Source organism: Ambystoma mexicanum, chromosome 3p (genome assembly GCF_040938575.1).
Source record: "Ambystoma mexicanum isolate Mex_15411 chromosome 3p, UKY_AmexF1_1, whole genome shotgun sequence".
Classification (NCBI taxonomy): Eukaryota; Metazoa; Chordata; class Amphibia; order Caudata; family Ambystomatidae; genus Ambystoma; species Ambystoma mexicanum.
This window is the reverse complement of record NC_090925.1, coordinates 531,986,360-532,010,547: the sequence shown is the minus strand read 5'-3', so window position 1 is coordinate 532,010,547 and position 24,188 is coordinate 531,986,360. Positions and strand designations below refer to the sequence as shown.

The following is a 24,188-nucleotide window of genomic DNA, read 5'->3' as shown; positions in this document are numbered from 1 at the left end:
ACATATTTTTGCATCTTCTTCCCCGCAGCTTAAGCAGCATTTGGCGGATTCGAAGGAGATAGATCCTAAAAATCTTGCCATTGCCGCAGATTTAAGGGTGTCACATCGAGTGTCTCATAAGGACAAAACTCATCCTGGTAAGCAGGAGGAAGGGAAAAAGTCCAAAGATAAGGAGGGTGGAGAATCTGATAAATCTTCTTCTCAAAGGGCCACAAAAAGAAAAATAAGGGTAAGACACAAGAGAACTCACAGGGTAGTGGAGGTCAGACTCCAAAACAGAACTCTGGTTACAATAAGCCTCCCTATGTGAACAGACCCAATGGATCTTGTTTTGCTTGTGGAGCAACTGACCACGTGAAGGGGGATCCCGGTGTAAGGTTAAACCTTTGGGGGTCCACTACGCTAATCTGGCCTTCTCGTCCTACGAGGAAGAAGAGATTACAGGAACATCCTTCTCCTCAGACTCCTTCCCCAGTGGGATAGAAGCTGAGGTAGTTTCAGTTTCCCTGGGTTCCTGGGAGCCTAAAGTCGCAGAGGCTTATGCTAGGATTCCAGATAATACCAAGCACTACTTTAAAGACAGTGTGCTGATCAATGGAGTGGATACTCCAGCTCTTAGGGATAGTGGGTGCAGTCGAACTGTAGTGGATTCTACCTTGGTAGACTCAGAGGAAGTTGCCAGAGCTACTCTGATGCCCACTAAGTTGGCTGACGGCCCACCTCGCATGTTTCCAGTAATACCTGTAAATCTTACTTTAAATGGTACAGCAGTCGGGATTCCAGTGAGCATTCAGAGAAACGTCCCAGGAAAGGTCTTGTTAGGCAATGATCTCAGAGCTTTAGGGCTCGTAGGAGACACTGCCGACAGACCCTGCACACGGTCTCAAACATGGGTAGAATTGGCCAAGACCAATACTCCGCCCCAGCCGAAGGGGAAACCCAAGGCGAAAGGAGTAAACAAGTCAAAACGAGGGAAAGAGAACATTCCCCTGAACTCGCCTACCACTGCGGTGGAGGAAGTTGGTCAATCGCCCGGGCCTGACGAGGAGGTGGCGATGCCTGATGTATTTGACCCCAACGACCATCCTGAACTAAAAGACTTGTTAATAGAAGGTGGTCCTGACAGGGAAGAATTCAGTAAAGGCCAACGTGAGTGTCCGTCTCTGGAAGGCCTAAGGAGACAGGCCTGCTCCCAGCTTGAGGGTGAACCTCCTGGGACGCATCGGATTTATTGGGAAGGTGGACTCCTGTAGAGTGAGCCCACAGAGTCTACAGAAGGAGACCATAGGAGGTTGGTGGTTCCCCTTACTGTAAGACCCTTCCTCTTGCAGCTGGTGCATGAAGTGCCCCTTGCTGGTCACCTTGGTATGTATTAAGAGGACCAAGCAAAGGTTATCCATGCACTTCTACTGGCCCAAGATGGGGGTGCAAGTAGAAAGTCACTGCAGAAGTTGTGCCTCCTGCCAGTTATCTGGTAAGAGTGGCTCAACAATCCAAGCTCCATTGGTACCACTCCCAGTTGTGGGAATACCATTCGAAAGGGTAGGGATCGATATCGTTGGTCCCCTTGACCTGCAGACATCCTCAGGCAATAGGTTTATCTTGGTGCTAGTCGACTATGCTACCAGATATCCTGAGGACTCCCCATTGAAAACTGTAACTGCCAAGTCATTTGCAAAAGCGTTACTTGGCATCTTTACTAGGGTTGGCTTCCCTAAAGAAGTTGTGTCTGACAGAGGCAGCAACTTTATGTCAAAGTATATGCAGGCTATGTGGAAAGAATGTGGGGTCACCTACAAGTTCTCTTCTGCATACCACCCCCAGACCAATGGTCTGGTGGAACGTTTCAACAGAACGTTAAAGAGCATGATTGGGGCTCTGGAAGAACCTCAGAGAAGAAAATGGGATCTTCTTATACCATGCTTACTGTTTGCCTACCGAGAGGTACCACAGGAGGGTGTTGCCTTCAGCCCCTTTGAACTTCTGTTCGGTCATCCTGTACAGGGACCCTTAGCCATAGTCAAAGAGGGATGGGAGATGCCCACTCCCCCTGTCACTACCAATGTAGTAGATTATGTGCTGGGGCTCAGAAAACAGATGGTACTTCTGATGGGCTTGGCTAGTGATAAATTGAAGGCAAGACAAGCGCTTGTGAAACATTGGTACGACCAGAAAGCTTCCCTCATCAACTTTACACCTGGTCAGCAAGTCCTGATCATGAATCCCATAAGGCCTCGAGCTTTACAGGACAAATGGTCAGGCCCTTACAGAGTGGTGGAGCCCCTGGGTGAGGTTAACTATTTAGTGGACCTTGGAAGGCCTGGACAGGCTCCAAAAGTGTTCCACGTAAATAGGCTGAAGGCTTTCGTCCCAAGAGTCGAAATCGCAGCACTGCTACTGGCTTCAGATGTTGAGGAAGAGGAGTCTGAACCTCTCCCCGACCTGTTCCAAAGCGGTCCTTCAGATAGCTCCTTTGAGGGTGTCCAAGTGGCCCCTCACCTGACTTCTGATCAACAGGATGAGGTGAAAAGTTTGCTTAGGCAGTTTCCCCCCCTGTTTTCACAGTCACCTGGTTTGACACCTTAGTGCAAAAATAACAGGCACAGGAGACAGTGTAGCTACCAAGAGTAGGGGATACAGGATGTCAGACAATGTACGGTCCTACATTAAGACCAAGGTCAACAAGATGTTAGACCTTGGGGTGATTGATCCCTCTAGTAGTCCTTGGTCCAGCCCTGTGGTTTTGGTTCCAAAGGCAGGCACTTCTGAATTGAGTTTCTGCGTGGGTTACAGGGCTCTGAATGCTGTCACCAAGACAGATGCACACCCCTTGCCTTGCACAGATGAGCTGGTGGATACTTTGGGTGCCTCCAAGTACCTCAGCAAGTTTGACCCCACTGCGGGCTATTGGCAAATAGCTTTAGCAGAACATGCCAAGGAGAAGACAGCGTTTTCTACTCCAGACGGCTTTTACCAATTCAGGGTAATGCGGTTCGGTTTGAGGAATGCACCTGCCACTTTTCAGAGGCTTGTGAATCATGTGTTGAATGGGTTGAACGAATTCTGTCTTGCATATCTGGATGATATAGCAGTTTTCAGTGCCACCTGGGAAGACCATGTGAAACACCTCGGGATTGTGCTCCAGGCTCTTCAAAAAGCACACTTGACCATAAAGGCTAGCAAATGCCAGATTGGACAAGGCTCCATGGTTAACCTTGGACATCAAGTAGGTGGAGGGAGGATACAGCCTCTTCCCAGTAAAGTACAAGCAGTACAAGACTGGCCTACCCCCACTACACAGACCCAAGTGAGAGCCTTCTTAGGACTCACGGGGTATTACCGCAACTTCATGGCAGACTATGGCACCATAGCTGCCCCTCTGACTGCCCTCACTACTCCGAAGAAACCCAAGAAGGTAACTTGGACCGTCGAGTGTGAGAAGGCCTTCAACGTCTTAAAAGACTCCTTGTGCCAGGCCCCGGTCCTCAGGGCCCCTGATTATCAAAGACGTTTTATTGTGCAGACGGACGCCTCTGACACTGGGATAGGAGCTGTACGATCGCAAGTAGATGAGAAGGGTAAGGAACACCCTATTGGTTTTATTAGTCGCAAGCTTAAGGATAGAGAGCTCAGATGGTCCACAGTGGAGAAAGAATGTTTCTCTGTTGTGTGAGCCCTACGGAAGCTGAAGCCCTACCTCTATGGGACCCACTTCACTATGCAAACTGACCATAAGCCCTTAAAGTGGCTAATGAACATGAAGGGAGAGAATCCAAAGTTGCTTAGGTGGTCCATAAGTCTACAATGCTTCGACTTCACTATTGAGCATAGGCCAGGTGTCCAACATAGCAATGCTGATGGGTTGTCCAGAATGTTTAACCAACCTGAACAAGAGACTCATCCAGGGATGGATTAGTTCCCCCTGTTCATAGTCTGGGAGGGGCGAGTGTTAGGAAAGATTTCTCAATTGTGGGTCATTTTCCTTCCATGTGGCAACCCCTAAACGTTTTGCTGTTGTTTTCACCAGGTCTAGACTTTGCCAGAGAAGTGCAGCCTTCTGCAGGACTCCTCTGGGCTTTCGCTCCATTCTTATGGGGAAACTGACATGCCCTTAAGACAGACAGTACCGGGAAATGTTGTTTTCCGTAGTTCTTTTATCATGTTGCAACATGGCACAAGAGGGCACTGTAAGCTAAGTTACTGCTCTCTTGGGTCTCTACTCTGCTACAGGCCCTAGATACTCTCTTTGGATTGATAATGAACGGTGCAAGTGAATCACGGACGGGACTGGTGGCAGCGATTGTTTCTTTGTGTTTTCGAGCTCCTTTTGGCGTTTAAGTGCGTTTCTCGTGCTTAGCCCAAAATGGTGGCCTGGCTCTCAAAATGGCCAGACCACGAAGCTCGTTGTCCTGTCCGCTGACCGTCTTGCCCCCTTCACCTTCCCCAGGTCGAGCCCGACCCAGGGCCTTCCTTATTTGGGCATGTACTTTCCTGCGAAACACAGATGCTTCAGGATGTGGGCTGGGATGTCTGATCCCAATACACATCCTGGGTGCCAGAGAGTCTAGTGTGTCGTGAATGCCTGGGACCTCTGTGGTCCGTGATAGGTCCACGTATGGTGTGTGTGTTTTGTGAGCAGATCTCCCATTGGGTCCCCTCCGTTTTGGTGCGAAGGGAACCATGGATAAGAGGGGGCTGGAAACACCACTACCATGTCGATCTCCTGAGTTCTCACGAACAAAGGAATACAGGAGCCAAGTATCCTGCAACTACGAGGATGAACCGAGGAATCGCTGGTGACCCGCTGAAGGACTGCTCCTCTGCACTGTTGTCGCTTTGTGAAACCCTTTCTACCTCTGATCGAACGAGAAGGCCTGTACTGGTACTTCGACCCCTTGGAATAGTGGGAACAACTATTCTCGGCATCTTCACCATCTCCTGCATGTAAGTCTTCGGAAGTGTCTGTGGACCATCCAGCAGACTGACCAGCCTACCCAGGAGTCTTGCTCTGTAACCGCCGTCAGGTTGTGTTGTATTACGAGTCCTTGTCAATCTCACACGATTCATACACTTGGCATTCCTAGGTCTGAAGTGAGTAGTGTACATTGGGCTGAAATACACACGGCCGCTCAGTTGCCCTGCTGTGGTAACAAACTGTGCGGGTTCACTGCGTTTGGGACATCCTCAACTCATCTTCTGCTGCTGCGGAATCTACATGATGCCGAGACGTCGCCTGCTCGTATCTGAACCTGCCAGCACTGAAACTGATGCGAAGAAGCCTGGGTCTGCCTGCATCGGGGATCGGTGAGTAGCATCGCTCGGAACTGGTCGCCCTCCTGCAGTAGCCCATGGCTTTTCCCCGCTGTATCTAACAGCACGCCTTTCCATACTCGCGCTCTGCTTCTGCCCCCAGTGGAGGCTGCGCTTGAATCGCGGAGCTCTGTTCATCTTCATTTGTTCACCGAACTGAACTGCCTGATTTCCTCGAGGAGACTCCCCTTTTGCCCGTTGGCACCAGCGTGTGCAGGCACTTTTGAGCACAAGGCTCCACTCTTCATAGGGCTTGGACTTCCTTTTAGTTAGGTGCCTCTGAAGGCGGACTGGGTCTAACTATTATTTGCACTGCCTGTTTTCCTCCCCATCTAGGTGGTCTACGCATTTCGTGAGTCTAACTCGTTAGACTCGTTTGTATTTGTATATATATTGTATTGGATTGGTATATGTTGGTTTATTAGAGTTTTATTGTGATTTCTCGCTACGGTCAATGTTACAAAGGCCTTGTAATAAATGTGTCTATATTTTTAATATAACACCTGCTTGGAGTAATTTGTAAGTGTCCTTGCTTTGTGTGCTCATTGCGGGCTTTCAGTCACCCTCACCCCTCTTGAGACCTAGTCTTCACCGCCGCCTTTGCTACCCTGATTGGTCTGGCTTGTCCAGAGGTTACCCTATTCCAAGAAACTAGGTTGGCCTTCTGAACCTCTGCCCCTCCAACTTAACACCAAACTATTGCAGGAGAGATGAAGAGGTTTCACCATGTATCTACTCTCAAACATCATTGGACCTTGTTTGACAAAATGCAGAATACAATGCATTTGGGAATGGTGCTAATATCCCGAGCTTCATTTAGATGGGTTCAAATTGGGTTTTTCACTTGCAGTTCTTCTCGTGCAGCGGGCAGTGATAACGTAATTCATAGACCTGGATACAGGTCTTTCCAACTTCCAGCCCCAGTGAATCCTCACAATCATGTGTTCAAATATCCATGAAGATAATCACGTGTCCCTCTCTCCGATCTCTTGCTGGCGCTCCATCAGATTGGGTGCCACCTGCGGCCATTCAGAAACGGCAGATATGAAGCTCATTTCAGGGGAAATACTCTTGCAGATGAAGGCTGAGTGGCTTGCTACCTGGTGTGCAGGCGCACTCCCAAACGAGCAAGATGTTTACAGTGAATTCACAAGTGCAAGCTTTTCAAATAAAATCGACTTGAAATAATGCTTTGTTTAATAATTTTTTTCTAATTTCTAAATGGCATTAAAAGAGGCATATTGTAATCGTAGTTTGGGAGCAATTCTCAATATTCATGAGAGTTCCGTTACTGAATGCCTCAAAATATGAACATTGACCAGTAAAGACTTCACAGACCTGACATATACATTCAATGTACACGCTGCTAAGGATGAAAACAATGAATTACGTGCACTTCCCTCATTGTACATAGCGAGTTAGCATATGTACACGCTGCTAGGGATGAAAACAATGAATTACGTGCACTTCCCTCATTGTACATAGCGAGTTAGCATATGTACACGCTGCTAGGGATGAAAACAATGAATTACGTGCACTTCCCTCATTGTACACAGCGAGTTAGCATATGTTGCCGAGTAAGAAAGATGAAAAATGGGAACACTGGTAACATATAATTCAAACAGAGCCTCTCATCACTTTCTAGTAACTATATCATATCCTTCCTTCTCAGACTTCCACTTTTCGCTTTTATTTATTTATTGTTTGCTTGTTAGCGTTTATACAGGAAAAACAATTCTGTTTCAAAGCGCCCACACGGCACCAGGGAGGGCACATGGGATAGCAATACAATTAAATACAAAAAATACAGAGGTGGAAGAGACAGCCAAACCTACAATACCCTGTGAGTATTCAGGGCGTGCAAGTGCAGGAAGGAAGAGGGCAGTGGGGAAGGTGCTGTGGTGTCCGTGCTCGAGGGTGAGGCCTCCTCAGTATTGTGGGTGCGTGAGTTATGGTTGCATTGCTTATGATAACTGAAGAATTTCAGTGATTTGTTTTAGAGTTCCTTCAACTAAAGTTTGTCCCTGAATTTTAAATGTTTTCATAACTAAAGATATTTCGTATTGTTAATGCACTAAAAGTCACTTGTTAAAAAGCTATCATTTTGCAAATGTAACAAAATCATAACGTTTACCAGACTAGCAACTACTCGTCAGTTCTCGAATATGTATCTGAAAAGACAAGGGGCCTAATCACAAATTGGGCGATATCCCAGCGGTAAATCCCCTGGATTACAACCCAATGCAATTACTGTTACTGTCACTCCGTGTGGCGTTATTACCGCCGGATTACAAGTGGCACTGGCAGTGTAAGTCCCCATTTCTTTTTAGGCCATAGGACTCAACGCGACATTTTTGGCATAATTACCGTGGCAGTCATTGTGGAAAAAGCGGGCGGAAAGTCAGTACATTCACCTCCGGCCCAGGTGAGAGCTGGAGATGAACCCTTAACTTTCTCCCAAACTCGTGACTGGGCGGTGCTGTAATGCAGCGGTAATGCTATTGCCACCACATTTTTACCACACCGGCCAAAGGGCCTAATTCACAGAATTGCTTTATAATGTCAAAAATCCCATTCGAAAATGCTCTGTGAATAAGGACCTAAAATAATATTTCTAATGCAATATATTTTGTATTTTATGTGTCTATTTTCTTCGACCAAACCTTTAATTTGCCAGCTAAGCTCATGCGTGCCACTTATATACAGTAAAACAGTGTAAAAGAGTTTTTTTAAAACTTACTAAGAACGCACTGTGCTTGTTTTATACGGGATAACAGCATGACAATGGGCCTCATTACGACCCTGGCGGTGACGGTACGAACGGATCTGGTAAGGCACCGGCACCTTTCATACCGTCCCACCGCATTACAAGTTCTTCTTGCGGGTTCCCGACAGCCCGCCAGGTTTTACCTGGCATGCGGTGCGGCACCCGCAAGCAGAACTCGCAATTGCATGCAACCATGCTCCCAATCCCCATTCTGCCCTATGGAGCAGAATGGGGATCGGGAGCCCGGCATTACCGCCAACCGCGAATGGGCAATTACCGGCCCATTCCACTCGTAATGGGCCGGTTATTGCCCAATCGCGAGTGGCGGGGCCTGCCATACAGGCACGGCTAGCGCCATGCTCGAAATGAGGCCCATTGCCTGTTAAATTATTTGAAGCGTACAAACAAAAAGGTTATGAAGAACCTGCAAGTGATCCACATATAAACAGTAAATGATCGTGAAATCTTCACCCTGCAGGGATAGCAATGTGAAACCGAATAAAGCATTTCATTCACATGGTGAAAGTACATGGTTAGTTTAAATCTCCACCACAATCATTTCCTTAGTGCATCTTTTATTTGGATGTATTGAGTGCTTTCACCGAAGCACTGTGCATAGTTAAACAAATGGTGACATGCAGTGATGTGCACAATGAGCAACATGAAGACACACATTTCTTAAAGACTGAGCAGCATACAAACTAGCCTTCCAAATGAAGTGCCTTTAAGAAACTAAAACCTCTGTCTAATGAAATCTCTAAAAGCGAACTTACCTAATTGGATGTTGGTGAATTGTCTTTCAGAATTGTTTGAAAAAGCAGGCGTCTGAAAGCTTGTCTTCATGAGAAAACAAGCATTTTTCTTCTTCAGATTTGCGTCCTCTCCTGCTATGCCCCACAGTTTATGAAATGTTGATCTGCAGTGGCAAGTCTCTAGAAGCATAATGTCACTGATTGCATCATTCTGAGGCATGTCCTCATCCACTATGAATTTAGGACAAGTCTCACAAGGCTCCTTTACGGGGTTATTGAAGCTTTTCTAAGTGAACGAATTATACGTGTCTGTGGAAACTGTGGATAACAATCTTACACGATACACAAACTAAGCTAGGAACTATAGTTCTGCGGTCAAAAATAGCCATTTATTGTGCATGTCCTAGTCTACACAGTTGCAGGACAAGCCAAGAAAGACTCCCATTTGCCCGGCCCATTTTGAAATGTTTTAACATTATGTGTTCAGGTATAGGGTTTGTAGGAACAGCAGGAAGGAGCTGCAGCAGGTCCACGAATACCAGAGGGAGACATTTTGTAACTTCTGCGAAACACATGCTACAATCATGCAGCATACCCTCACGCTCCTATCCTCTAACTCACCCTAAACAACTAATTTATACTCCAATTCTTAACCATCAGTTTGCAGCATGACAATCCTGGACATAATACACAGTGTCTGCAGCCAAAACCTGCCTATCCCATCCCTCTGTGCCATTCTGCTACCCACCCCAAGCTCAAGGCAAGCACACAGGGGCCTACGTGACCCTTTTCAAACAATGAGACAATTCATGGAATGTTTGCCCGGTTCAAAGTGAATTTTCACTGCTGAAAATGGAATTTACACTGCTGACACCAACCCTAATTCATGGAACCGTGCAAAGTGTATTTTTGTAGTGCAAAGGCCGGGCAAAGTCAGCGCATAATCATTTTTGCAGTACAAAATGACTTTGCCCGGTCTTTGAAAAGCATAAATACACTTTGCATGGTTCCATGAATCAGGGTTTGTGTCGGCAGTACAAAGTTACTTTTCAGAAGTGCAAAGTCACTTCGAACCGGTCAAATATTCCATGAATCGGGCCAAATGTCTCCAGTGCTTTTTGGTGATGAGTCCAGTAGGGGGACCATGGATCCCAGATAGTTTGTGCTTTAAATGTTCCAGCCAGAGCTCAGCCATCCGGAATCCGCCTTCATTCCAAGATTGGATGCAGCGGATACCTTTTGATAGCCACACCTATGTTCCCAGCCAATCAAATTGAATAATTTTCTCTTTACCCAATCCAATTGAAGTTTTTAAATAAAAAAAAATGAGGATTGACAAATGTGTCTACAAAAATAAAAATGCTCGAGATTTAGCATTTGGACAGCACTCCACCACAGATAAAAGTCTGGTGAAAATCGATCCAGCTTTTGTTTTCTGTAGGTGAGAGCACACATTCACTTTGTTCATTTGAATGGAAAATGCAACATCTTGTGTGATGGTATTTTCAGTAGGATGGGGACGTGAGTTATGGCTGCATAGCTTATGCGAAATGGGGCATTCCGATGTTTTTTTTTTTTTCATTTTGCAATGCAACCATAGCATTCCTTTCACTTAAGATTGTTCACTTAATTTACATGGCTTTAATCTTTAGCATAATGCTCCTTCAATTAAAGTGTATCCATTCATTTCAAATGTTTTTACATGCAAAGGTATATCCTATTCTTATTGCAGTAAATGTCACTTATTAAAAAGCTCTCATTTAACAAACATAACTTAACCATAACTTTTGTTGTGGTAGCAACTACTGACCTGTTCTCTTGCATGCATCTGAAATGACAAAACCGATATTTGTACGTGAAGATATTTAATTAAAAGTACAGTATTTGTACATATTTTACTAGAGATGTGTGCTCACTAATGGTGTACCTTACAACTGCCTAGCTTATATTTTTTAAACAATAATCTTCAAACCTAAAAGAAATGCTCACATAATTTACAATAGAATACTTGCAGTAGTGTATACATATTTAGCAATGATATGGTGATACCATGTATACAATCTGTGCCCTTATTCTTCATGTTTTTTCCAACAGATGTTCGCTTCTTTCCTCCTAAAAGCCGACCTGTGATTGGTCATCCGTGCTATCGCACAGTGAGCCATTGAAGAATGAGTGCCTGCTCACTGTAAACATGGTCCATGTCCAAAGCCTCCACTCACAGCTCAAGAGGCTGTCAGTAGATTCGGGTGAAAAGGAACTCTGCATGAGGGGAAGATGAAGAGAGAAGCGGCGCCTGCAACCTGGGGTTGATGCTCCCCCTGTAATCGTCCCGAAGGCTGAAGTACATGAACATCTGCTGGAGGGCACCAGTGTGCGCTGCACTCGATGCACAGTGATGCCAATGGGCCGACAGCATCTTCGCAGGATCCTCGTCAAGATTCACTGCTTTCTTCTGGGTACAAGCTGTAAACACAAATACACAATTGCTCGTTTATTTTACGCTGAATCCTACCTCACATTGGAACTTCAACACCATATGGCACTCACGTAGTAGGCTCACTAAGAGAATAATACAAGGGCAAGTCTGTTTTCCTTACACCTTTCCTCAAGTGCCGCTTGTATAGTATTTAAAAAAGGACAGCAGCTATTAAATTCTTTTACATATTCTAATAAAACTTCTCTTTTCATTTATACAAGAAAAGTCTCTTTTTTGTCATAAAAGCAATGCATTTTGTACAGAATTAACAAAAGTAAAACTTTCAAAATACAATTGTTATCAACCATTGTTCATCCTGTGAACAACTTATTTTGAAAATATACAAATAATTAAACAGACCATGCATAGTATACCTAGTTGTTCCAGCAAGGCAATCACATCAACATCAGGAATAGCAAGGCAATCGCATAGAAAATGCCAGTAGCCAACTCTCCAAGACAACCTCACCAACAGCCACTGGGCAGTATGGTTCAGAACCACTGAAGCATGAGAACACAGAACATCAGCAACAACCAGGGGCGTTGCTAGGGGGGGCTAAGGGGGCTATAGCCCCTGATCTTTTGGTTGTAGCCTCGGATAGAATCTCAGGAGCTACAGCCAAAAGACTAGCTAGCCCCCAGTCCCAACAGTTCTGACATCAGCTTAGCCCCGGGTCTTTTCCAGACCTAGCAACTCCCCTGGCAACAGCAATCTTGGGTGTCTAGGTTCCATGAGTTGGCACCCTTTCTCCAGCATGAGGGACACCTAGATAACAGCAGACCGTGCAACATTAATCATTTGGTGACTTTTTGCATTTGCCCTGGTGTATGCAAGCCAGGAAAGCTTTACCACACATGAAGCATAGTGAGATAACATTTGAGATTGCACCATTTAAAACGTGGCCATATTGTGTAATGACGACATTGTATGCAAGGGAGTAAAGCTAAAGGGCTATTTTGAATTCACTTTGCAGTCCTGACACTGCACAAAAGCAAACCTATAAAACACATCATTAGTCTCTTTGTGAGCTAACTACAAAACAGACCCTGCGTTTTAATTGTATGTGTTTCAATGTCTTTCATAACATTAATAATTATTCAAATTTACTGTGGCCCGCTTCTAGACTATGTGTGCCTATTTTTGAGAAAGGTGTGTCTTTCGGGTTCAGTGAATACAGTGTAATTTCTTAAAATGTACTTCTCAGCACAGCTAGACCTATTTTCTTTTAGATAAAGGTGACTGTACCATTGTTCCTGCACCCAATAAAATCCTTCTTTTTTACCTGAGAAGCAATGATCCAGTGGGGCTCATTTTGCTCCACTTTGTGAGGACCTGGTACATTTGCACTCAGTCATAGCCAACACATTTTCTTCATTTGCACCGTACAGTGTAAATCTGCAGGCGTGTACGCTGCCTTTTTGACGTGTACTTTTGCACTCTACTGCTGCTTGGCAAGCTTGCATGTCGGGCAGTGTTTACAATGGATCCCTACGGGGCCCGCCTGCTTTATGATTGGGCATAAATCCCATGGATGCCATAGGGCTCTCCAGCATTTACGGCGGCATGAAAATCCATGCCCGTGCAAATGCTCGACAATTTATATTGCGGAGGGGAAGGAATGCGGCAGAAACGCAAGTTGCGTTCCACCCCTCCTCTCCGCGATGATTGAAAATGTTGCTTGCCGTGAATGAAAGGCTTAAAAGGCTTACACAAGGCTTTCACGCTTTTCATTCATGTTAGGCCACTATTGAACATGAGCTCCAGTGTGTGTTTCATCCTTTTTAGTCATTTCACTCTGACCACCATTTGATAAACAAGTCTGTGTGTGTTTGAAAGCTAATCAGTTGTACCATCTTTGTGGAATGTTTCCCATTAATCCAAACAATGGTGTCAAAACCTGCATTCCATTTGTCTTCGTGCATGAAACAAACCTTTAGTGTGCTGTATAAGGTCATAAGTACACATATATACTGTAAAACAATGGAGTAAAGTATATAAAAAAATAGGAAAAACATGTGCTGCCACATTATAACAATATGACGTCCTCTGTGTAATTAGTTGACCCATACAAAAAAAGGACATGAAGAACCTGTTCACACGATTCATTTATAAACAGTAAACTATTGTGAACTTATTTAAACTACTGTGGCAGCAACGCGAAACCTAATACAGTATTTCTTTTGCATGGTAACAAAAAAACATGGTCAGTTTAAATCTTTCCCACAATCATTTGTTTATTTATTTATTTTGGGTGTATTGAGTGCTTTTACCAAGGCACTCTGCATAGTTAAATGAATGTTGACAAAAAATAACAGACTGAACACATGAAACTAACCTTCCAAATTATGTTCCTTTACCAAACTAAAACCCCAGCCAAATCAAATCTCTAAAATCAAAACTTACTTGATTGAACGTAGGTAATTGTATTTCAAAATCGTTTGAAAAAGAAGCAGTGAAAGCTTTTTTCTGAGAAAACAAACCCCTTTTCCTCTTCAGATATGGGTACTCTGCTCATATGCTGCACATCTTATGAAATGTTGATCTGCAGTGTCAAGTGCCCACAGGAAGACTTTCATTGGTTGCTGGCAGCCTCAATGGTTGAAAATATCCAATAGGGTAAAGGTGCATTGTGTGTAATGAATTAGCTCCGCAGGTATCTGCCACAGTCTGCATCATTGGCAGATCCAGTAACTGCGGTTTCAGCCAAAATCAGATCATTCTGACGCATCTCCTTCCCCACCACAGTCTAAGAGGAAGACTTAGAAGGCACTCTTGGTATGGGGTCTGCAGGAACGGTGGTTACCAATCTTACCCTAAACAACCAATGTATACCTCAAATCTTTTCTTCACTTGTGATAGCCTCAAATTCAGTCAGAATCTATTGTTCTGGCCTAAAAAGCCCACATCCATTTCTCTGAATAATGTCCTCATCTATCGTACGGTTGGACAAGCCGAAGGAGATTCCTATTTGGCCTTTTTAACAGGCATGTGTTCACTCTCTGCATAGGGTTTACAGTACTGCGGGTAGGAAGCTGGGGGTCTCTGGCAAGTCCGTGTATATCTCATGGAGATTTTTTTGAAAAACGAATTCCACAATAATATATCATACCTTCACTCCCCTGGCCTCTAACATACCCTAAACAACCTATTTATACCCCCAACTCACAACTTTTTTTATCCTTTCTAGCATCCAGAAATCCTGTCATAATCCACAATTTTGGCTACCAAAAATTGTTGGGTTTTTTGCAAAAATAATGGCTACATCACATCCTGCTGGGCCATCCTCTCACCCACCCTGAGGTGAGGGTAAGTGTGAGGAAGGCATGGCATCAACAGTAAGACAGACACAAGTGACCACAGTTCAAGGGTGTTTATTGAACTTTAAAAAGGGTTTGAAAAACGCCTATCTAATCCTAAATCTAAAGATGGGAGCAAGCTACGACCATCAAATAATAATAAAACATTCATAGTGGTGTGTTGTCAATATAAAAGGGCTGATACTAATTAACCTATTGCCAATCCTTACCCCTAAATACAAATAGTGTGGGAAACAGTGTTACGAAAAAGAAAGTGTTCAAAAAATGATATGTCAGGCCCCCTTTCCCCATGTTTTCAGCACGTCACAAGGCAGTACACTCGAGCTTAACACAGTCTCTGACTTCTCTCGCACTAGGACACAGTTCGTTCATTAGCATCAGGGCCGTCCGTGCCCAAGTCTGTTTGCCTTTCAAAGTCTCTTAATTCAGAGGGCCTGATGTGACAAACAAACATTAAGTTATTTTACTCTTAGGATTTCACAAGTACTCAATCTCTCAGGCGATTCACTATCCACCTCAGATCCCCTTCAGCCAGGCTCAGATCCTCTTAACACAATGTTCGTAGGATACTCATGCATCCATTTTCTCGTGTGATTTACGGTTCACCCCGGATCACCCTCAGCTGGGCTCAGAGCCTCCTAACACAATATTCAATTAGTCTCCCTCCACCGGGCTCGGACCAATTTCAATCAAACTTTTAAACTCAAACTTGCTTTGACCTAAAACTCTAAGCTCATTTCCCTCCACCGGGCTTGGACCAACTACATCTGCTTTGTCATCAACTTTATTTACGCTGTTAACATTGAAGACTTTCGATTGTGCACAGGATTTTGCTTGACCTGTTGCAGAACCACTTCAATTCACACATTTTTGTCAGTCTTTCGCTTTTGTTACCTTTCAGTTGGACACCTTACAGAGATGTTTGAATGAGTACACCCGTGGTGCCGGACCACTCTGTCTAAGGTATAGTATCTTGGCACAGTTCAATCAATCATCAGTTGTTCAATTTTACTCACATTGATTATCAAATATGCTTCATACACTGTTTGCTGCAGCGTTCACTATATACAATGTTGCTGCTTGCAACCTTGGCTTGAACACAGTCCGGTCTGGTATCAGTCTCCCCAACTCAATGGCTGTGCTGACTTCACTGGTGCTGCTTTGTTGTAGGAGCCAAGGACAGTACCACGGCAGCAAGCGATTCTCACCCCCTTGACTATCGGTGCTGGAGAGTCCCGGGTACATCCGAAACACAGAGTGTGCTCTCGTGCTCCGCCTTTTAACCGTGTGGGGAAGTATAATGGAAGTCAGGTGTGTGTAATGGTCAGTAATTGCCTGACCCTGCCCGACCATTGTATTGGGACATGTCAGGAATATGGCTCGGGTGTTAGTCTGTTTTCTCCGATAGCGAGCAGTCCGTGAGAAAGTGTTCGTGTTGGGAAAGGAGAGGGGGCTGAGTTCCTAAGTATCCTACTTGGTAGGATGGGGTAAAGGTGTTACAGGGAAGGGGATACCGCGTCTTGCCCTCTGGTGTCCCACTCCCCAAAGACCCCTCAGCCAGGTGATCCTCCCTCACTTGTCCATCCCCAGAAACTGGAGCCAAAAGTGATGGTTGTGTCCTGGCCATCTAGATGAAAGATCCCCGGGGACTAGTGGGCGAGACACCTGCAGGTTTCTCACATAAACTACAGGGAGTTGCTATGTGGCCCTTGTCAAAACAATTCTACAGCACTTTTTGCTGGTGGTTTGCAAGTCCAGTATAGGGACTGCAGACCCAAGGGAGTCCTTGCTTCAAAATTTCCAGTTACAATCCACCTTCTTTCTTAGAATGGATGCAGGGGGTATCTTTGGATAGCCACAGTGCTGCACCATCCAATCACATGCAATTGTTTCTCTTTGACAAGTCCAATTGAAGTTTTTATATTCAAAATTAGGGATTGACAGTCAGAGATTTCCAATAATGATGAGGAATATGATCTTAGTAAACAACCAGGTTCTGCAGTCTAACTCATCTTATAATTAATTCTGGACTTTATTTATATTTCGCTTTCTGTTGTCAGCTCAGATAAAAAAAAACATTTAAAAATGCCTCTGAATATACCAGGCCACAGCACCTCACTAAATGTGGATAGTCATTGTACTTTGCTTTGGATAAGAAGGTTAAAGACACCACATTAATGTGAAATGTATTGTTACAATGAGTTCAGAATTAAGCAATAAACCCCTGAGCTGGGGGGCGGGGGCATGACTTTGTTAGGTTATGCCCTGTGGCCCCTGTTCCAGTAACAAAGGCACTGGATTATTACCAGATGTTGTATTGCCGCCCCAGCGTATTGCTATTAGTACCCCAGTACATTGTAGCTGGGTACTAATAGTTTCTTTTTTTCCAGTTAAGAAACAGCATGTAAACAATTTCTCAACTCGAGGAAAAAAATGCAAAATGCAATAAAGATGGCCTCCATGGATCAGGTAGAAGGGACTACACATAGTCCCTTCTCCCTTTCCATGGCAGCCATTCGCGCAGCAGAGATGCGCCGGGAACACTAGTGTGAACAGTCCAGCCGAAGGACAGAGCAGTGCAGGTAAGAGGGGTTGGGCAGCAGATGAGATGTGGAAAATGGGGGCGGGAAAGGGGAAACAGGGAGAGCATGCACTTACCTGATTCCCAGCGAGGGAAGATGGCAGCCCCCACTCTGAGGAGAATCAGGCTGGGCTCTATACTGTGTGGTAAAGACCCCGCTCTGAGCCTCCTCATTGGCTGGGAGGCCACCACAGCTCTCACTCGCCAGGCACTAATGGACTAAATCCCGAATGGCTATACTTCACGAAATCCCATCTCAGTCACACAAATCCCATAGACAGTTTCCTTAATCTAGCTTAAACACTAGATAACGCTAACACACTGCTACTAGGTAAAATAGATGAACATAGGATGTAGGCTCTGGTGACAAACACATCGCTATTCAATCACAGCTCCATACCAGGCATTGGCTTTTAATAGTCAATATAGAGAACACCACACATATAGGGCACTGATTGCAAAACTCTGAACGATTACAATTCTGCTTACACTCGAGCTAAGCAGTACCAGCCAGGTTTTGGGACCATGATCCGCCAGGGGCATGGTGAACACAGAACATTTTTGTTTTGTAAATTGATATACATGCAAGAAAAGCTCTAATAAAAATATTGCTGAAAATTAGTAAAATGTACACTATTTAAACAACTTAAAAATGTTTTAAAACCTTAAGTAATCCTGCCCAAAGGAAAACTACATTAGCATTGAGGCAGAAAAACCTTAGTCATTTCAAAGAGGTGATGCCTTAATACTCCAATATTGTTTAACATTTTTATTATCTATAGGTGTACATTTTAAATATCATAATTTTGTGTGTGAGCAATTAGGAGTTAAACAAAGGTTAATGATTTGTTTTGAAAAATAAGGTTGGTAACAGGAATTAGAAAAATGTCAGCAGCAACACCTATTTTTACATTATGGCTGAAACCATTTCATCATGCACCATATACATTTCTAAAATCTCCATTTGTATGAACGAACTGTGTGCTATTAAGCATGTTATTGTATTAAGTGACTATTTGTCTGCAAAATAATCTTATTGTGACTGTGGGGTTCACTTTGAGTGAGCCAGCAGAAAGCACGGAGGGAACCACCTACAGTTACACTTATGTGCAAGGTGTCCCTTGCATGAAACTTTGATTTGTTATGTTACCGGACTCGGAAGTCCCAATGGGGCCAGATTTCTACCATCTGGGTTCTATAGGCATCCACAGCATCCCTGATGCATCCCAATCGCATGGACGTGGAGATGCTGATGGATTTGTTAGGCAAAGCTAAGTAGGGTGGGCAGAATTGGTTATTACTATCCGTGCCCTGCTTAACCTTACAATCAAGGGAAATCTTATGGTGAGTAAAAGAAATATACATGAAATGTTCTCCAGGCATTTTATACATACTGTGCAATGAAAACACCTGAAACGCATGAGCCAGCGAGTCTTTCAGATTACATCGTTTTCCTACACACCCATGTAATGCATTTGATTTCGCTTTTCCCCTTTGAACCTGCTTTGTCCGTGTTAAATATAGAAAGAGGACTCTGGAGCAAGCCACGCAATTACCAGTAATCAAACAAACAGGACACCAAATGCCATTTCCTGAATCCTTCTTTTGTTTTTGTAATAATTTAACATTGTATGGTGCCCGGCCTCTCTTAGGCGGGTGGCAAGATGGGCACTTCTTACTGAAGCTGAAGAGCTGCTCACAGTCCGCCGGTGAGATCCTCCTATCTCCGGATCCACTGTTTTGGAGATCACTGCACTAATTACATGGACGGGGATGGGGTGGGGTGGGGTTTCATAATTACCAAACGTATATGAAAATGATGGCCAGTGACACCCACTGCATGTACATCATTTTCCATATTGTTTGTGCCATATCTAAAACCTTGATTGGATTTTAGTATTCTGTGGGGGGCGGGTTAACATTCTGTGGGGGGCGGGTTAACATCGATGAGCCCTGATATATTCAATCCTACCCAATCCTCTGAGGCTGGTGTCTTGGCATCCCCTACGTTTTGTAAATGGCCCGATCTGAGCAGTGTGCGCTAAGTGAATATGTGCCCGAATCACAGAGCGTTTTCCAATGGGATTGTGCCACCATAAAACGCTTCTGCCTGGAGTGCTCCTTTTGCCAACAATTGTTCACCGTTGCATTCTGGCACCTGGCAGAGCAATGCAATGCATGTATCCTTTGGCGGAAAGGCACACATATTCACATCCGGACCTGATGATCTTTACACCTCATTCGTTGTCATGGTTACAACCTTGTGCATCGGCCATCCCTCATTCGTGGGCTGTAGGGAGTCTCGTTCTCATTCACCCCCTCCAGTTGGTAGTACCTTTGCCCTCAGAGCTGCTGTGTGGTACTTAACAGGCAATTCTACACAGTGCATGCAGTTCTGGTGGACACCCCTTGGAGGTAAGTACAGTGAATATGACTTTACCTTGCTGCAGGTTGATGCTGTTCCCAAGGTGATGAGCTTCTCGGCCACTACTCTCTCGTCAGTCTTCGGCACTTCACAAACAGCAACTACTTTCAGAATTCTATCGTCACTCAGAAATGCGGTATATTGAGTACGTGTTATAATGACTGAAAGAGGTTTGTCTGAAAATAGGAATACAGAGCAAAATGATTGGAGCATCCCAACTCCAGTTGCAAGAAAACATTGTTATATATTTTTGTTAAATCGAACGTCTGCAGTAAGTTAGACTGTGGTTATGTGGAGTAAATCTCCAAACGAACAATTGTTATGCACTAAAACGCCCCACTTCTTTATCTCCTGCAGCTGGAAACTAATTCAAGTCACAGAATCGAAGCCCACGCCTGGCTTGAATAAATTCTTGCACTGTGCGCTATTAATGATCCACCCTCGCAGAATCTGCAGCAGTGCGCAGTGGTGACTTCACCAAGGTGCTCTGCCTGCCATGTTTCTCATTTGACTGTGACTTCTTCTTCTGTATCCTCAGCATGGCTCTCTGTTACAGTTGTCTAATCACCTTTTGCTTTGTGTGTCTGTGCACTCCAGCTAATGCACCATTGTCACTGCCCCACTCTCTGAAGGACAATCAGCTGGAAGAAGCTGACTGTGAATATCTTCTGTGTGTCATGTGTATCATAATTCTGGTGTATTCTCTGCACTACCCACATTGACTGTGACTGTGCCGATTGTTCACTGTGACTGTATATTTCCAAACCTCTCTATGCCTTGACATGCCTGCTGCTGACTCTACCTATGTCCTTGTTGTTGGCTGTTGAACTTTACCTCCCATTTGTTACAGTGAGATTTAGCTATGCTGCAGTGTCCTAAATCTAACACAGTGGGCCTCATTACGACCCAGGCACTAATGGGTTAACGGCGCCGTAAAAGGCTGCGGCGCCGTTAACCTATTAGCGCCTAATTACGAGGTCCCTTTGCGGGACCCGACCTTAACAGCTGGTGTAGACCAGCCGTTAAAGTAGGGACCCGCAAAGGGACTGTGGTGCTAATTACGGTGCCGCAATTTGCGGCACAGTACTTAGCACTTTCCCCATTCCCATTGTGCCCTATGGGGCAAAGATGGGAATGGGGAAGGGCCATGGAGGAAGGGGGAATTACCGCCCCGCCAACCTTGTAATGGGGTGGTAATTCCCCCTTTCTCCATGGCGGGGTCGGTAACTTACCGGCATGGACCATGGTGCTAATAACACCATGGTCTTCCGCCAGGGTCGTAATGAGGCCCAGTGTCTGAGAATAAGGAATTTTGACAGTGCCCTTCTTTTGTTGACAGCTGTGGTTAGTGAGCTTGAGCTTTTTGAGATGCATTTACCTTCTTTAGGGGCGAAGTGGACTTCTTTTAAATCCTGCCAGATAACATGCTTCTCGGAGCGAGTGTACAGAATTGAAGATGAAGATATGTGCACTTTTACCAGCATGTCCTCTGTCGTGTGATTTGAAAGACTCAAGGTGAGCTTGATGTCTTCCCCATGCTTGGGAAACCCAAGCAACTGGAATTCAGCAGTAAGCTGTGGATCTCTGGAGGGCTGCTCAGCAGCTCTGGTCATTGCAAGAGTTCTGATGCGCTCGGCCATGGGTCCACCTTCAAACAGTTTGCTAGTGGCTTTCTTGAACACCTCCCTCTCTTTCATTGAACCTAATGGAGAACATAGAGATAAAGACAAGAACACATTTCCTTAAAGCCATGGTGAAAAGAAAACACATGATGCAGTTCAAAGGATGGCACATTGTGTGGCCGAGAATCTGTAATCTCCCACCTGCAATGTCCCTTCATTTGGTAATCTCAGATTGGCCCCACCATTGATTATCCTCCAGGAATAGAGTGTTGTGTTAGCGGTGCCACATGAGATCACTATTTCATTCAGCTTTTAAGCAAGCCACACTTATCAATATTCTTTAAAACCATCAATTGGTCCTTCTCTTCCATCCAGCTACTGACCTCTCTCTCTTATTCCCTACCTAGTCAAGCTTTTGGAGCACATAGCTTACCAGCAAATCTCTCTTCATATTACTTCAAACTCCCTTCTTCCTCACTTTCAATATGACTTTGGTTCTTGTCATTCTACTGAGACTGCACTACTTTTTTAATTGTTCTTTTACATCTCGCTTAATACCAACAAGTGTTTTCTAAGCGCGGCATTGGGATTTGTACCTGTGTTGCGCTGCATAGTCTTGCTTCCAAGACAAACGTGTTGCCCCCAACCTATCCTTCCTTTCTGTGTGTGACTCGCTACTTTCTGCTCGCTACAGTAAACACTCTTAATTATCTTGGATTTGTTGGTGGCTTTTAACACTGTCAACCACTTTCTTCTCTTTCATCACTTGGGTTCACCGGTCTGATTCTTCAATGGTTTCACTCCTATCTTTCTAATCGTCCCTTTTCAGTCTGTTGGGCTGGTCACATCTCTTTCACTTTCTCCTTCAACACGAGGTCCCTCAGAAGTCAGTTCTTGGTTCTCTCCTCTTCTCTCTGTACACTACACCTCTTACATTCATTATCACTTCTTTTGCTGAATATACTCCACGTTTGCTATTTTTTTCTTCCTTTTCCTTTTCTATTCACGCTTCTCTCACCTCATGTTTCTTGGCCACACAATCCAGGATGGCTGCCCACCTTGTCCATCTATATTCCTCTAAAACTGAGGCCCTCTTCCTCCTTGCAGCCACTGTTCCTCCTCTTCCTCCTATTGCTGCTAATGCCTTCCCTCCTTCTTCTCTCCCTATCTCACAGTCTGCATGCAACCTTGAAGACTACATTGATTCTTCTCTCTATTTCACGTCTCACATTTCCTTTCTTTCACGCTCTTGCAGATTTCACCTTTTCAATATTCGGAAGCCGAGGCCCTGTTTTTTGTTTTACCCTTCTAAACCTCTGGTATCCTCCTTGATTGTCACACGTCTATTCTATTCTAGCCTTCTCTTTGGTCTTCCTGCTACTCGTCTAAGTCCTCGGAGATCTATCTACAATTTGTCTATCCATCTTCTTTTTTTCTCTATCTCCTCTCCTGCTTTATTATCTGTTTGCTGGCTTCCTTTTCACTCATGCTTCCTCTTCAACTTTCTCTGCCTGGTGTTGATGTCTCTGTACAACTTGTCACCTTCTTATGTCTCTCCTTCTAATCTCCTAACAGCTTGTTATGCTCCGAATCCCTGTTTCTTCTCACTGCTCCTCGCCCTCCCTCCAAGTTCAGTCTCATTTTCATGTGTTTTCCCTTTTGGTTCCCTCTAATTGGAACACACTTCCACATTCTCTTCATTCTCTTTCTTCTTTTAATCTCTCTTTCGTACTTGTCTTAAAGACAATCTTGTTTCTTCTGAATTGGTCTAAATTGTCATTTTCCTTTTGAGTTGCACCATTCTGTATTATTTTCAGTGCTTGTCGTACAGCACTTTCTGAATCTAAATAAAATACAAAATACACTGAGCGGTGTGCATGTTCATTATGATAGACCAGGTCATAGCCCGGTGTCCTTATCACCCAGCATAGATTGGATTTCAAAAATCTCGGATAGCTCGTGCATCAAAAGAAAAGTATATGGGAGTATACTTTCAGAAAAATTGACAATCCGAGCTTCAATTGATTTTTATATAAACCAGGCAAGGTTGATTCTTTGAGACATACTCAACTTTAAACAGTGTATTCATTTGCTTGACTTTTGTATAATTCTTTCTCTATGCCTAGGTGTCAAGGTATTTATGATGCACATGAAACTTGTCGAATAGGGTTGTCTTAAACCTCCCAAGTTAAGATACATGAAATCAGCTAGACCAGCATATGTTTGAATATAATACTATTTCAATATAAGTGTGTTTTTTGGTTAGGACCAACGGGTACGGATGCCGGTTATTGGTTAAATTCACAAGTTAATGGACACGAGTGATTAATTAGTGCAGTGGTCTGCAAACCATGGCCCTACAGATGTTTTGACTACAACTTAATCAGCCCTATTAAGATTACCGAACAGTATCGAACATGGGAGTTGCATTACAAAAACACCTGGAGAGCTGAACGTTGCTGCCATCTAAGTTAGTAAATGCATGAGATGGAGCGTAGGAGAGTGACAATCCAAAAGCAAAATTGTTAATTCAGACAGTAGAACACCATTTTATGCCGTGAAGTTGTGGATACCACTAGAGATCCCACCTAAGATTCCAATTCATATTTTAACTGTGACTGTATGAAAACCCCTTGACTTTTGTGAAAGTGTGGTTGGGAAGGAGCAGCACATGACATTGTATGCAGGATACATGCTATATCACTCAATCTCATTCATCATGAGAAAAGCACAATATGGTACTTTGCATCCGCCTTGAAGGGTAGCATAATGAAGGGGCTTGGTGTAAATTAGGCATGCTTGCTACTCAACCCAACTGCTGGAAACAGATGCAAATAAAGTCAATCCAGGCATACTATGAAAACTGAAAAGAGGACCTAAGAGGGCAAGAACAATTGGACTGGTAACACAGTAGGCAGCCCCAAGGGATCGGCAAGCA

General features: G+C 44.3%; 1 protein-coding gene across 1 annotated transcript in view; it reads right to left on the bottom strand.

Annotated features, from left to right (window-relative positions):
• Positions 1 to 10,677: 10,677 nt before the first annotated feature.
• LOC138580592 (protein-glutamine gamma-glutamyltransferase 6-like) overlaps positions 10,678 to 24,188 on the bottom strand; it is a 230,065-nt gene continuing 216,554 nt past the window's right edge. Inside the window, exons 10-12 of the mRNA XM_069651255.1 lie at positions 21,007 to 21,330; positions 19,644 to 19,804; positions 10,678 to 11,292 (exon numbers count right to left, since the gene is read on the bottom strand). Coding sequence (XP_069507356.1) covers positions 11,269 to 11,292; positions 19,644 to 19,804; positions 21,007 to 21,330 — 509 coding nt within the window. The 3' untranslated portion in view covers positions 10,678 to 11,268. The remainder of the gene's footprint in view (positions 11,293 to 19,643; positions 19,805 to 21,006; positions 21,331 to 24,188) is intronic.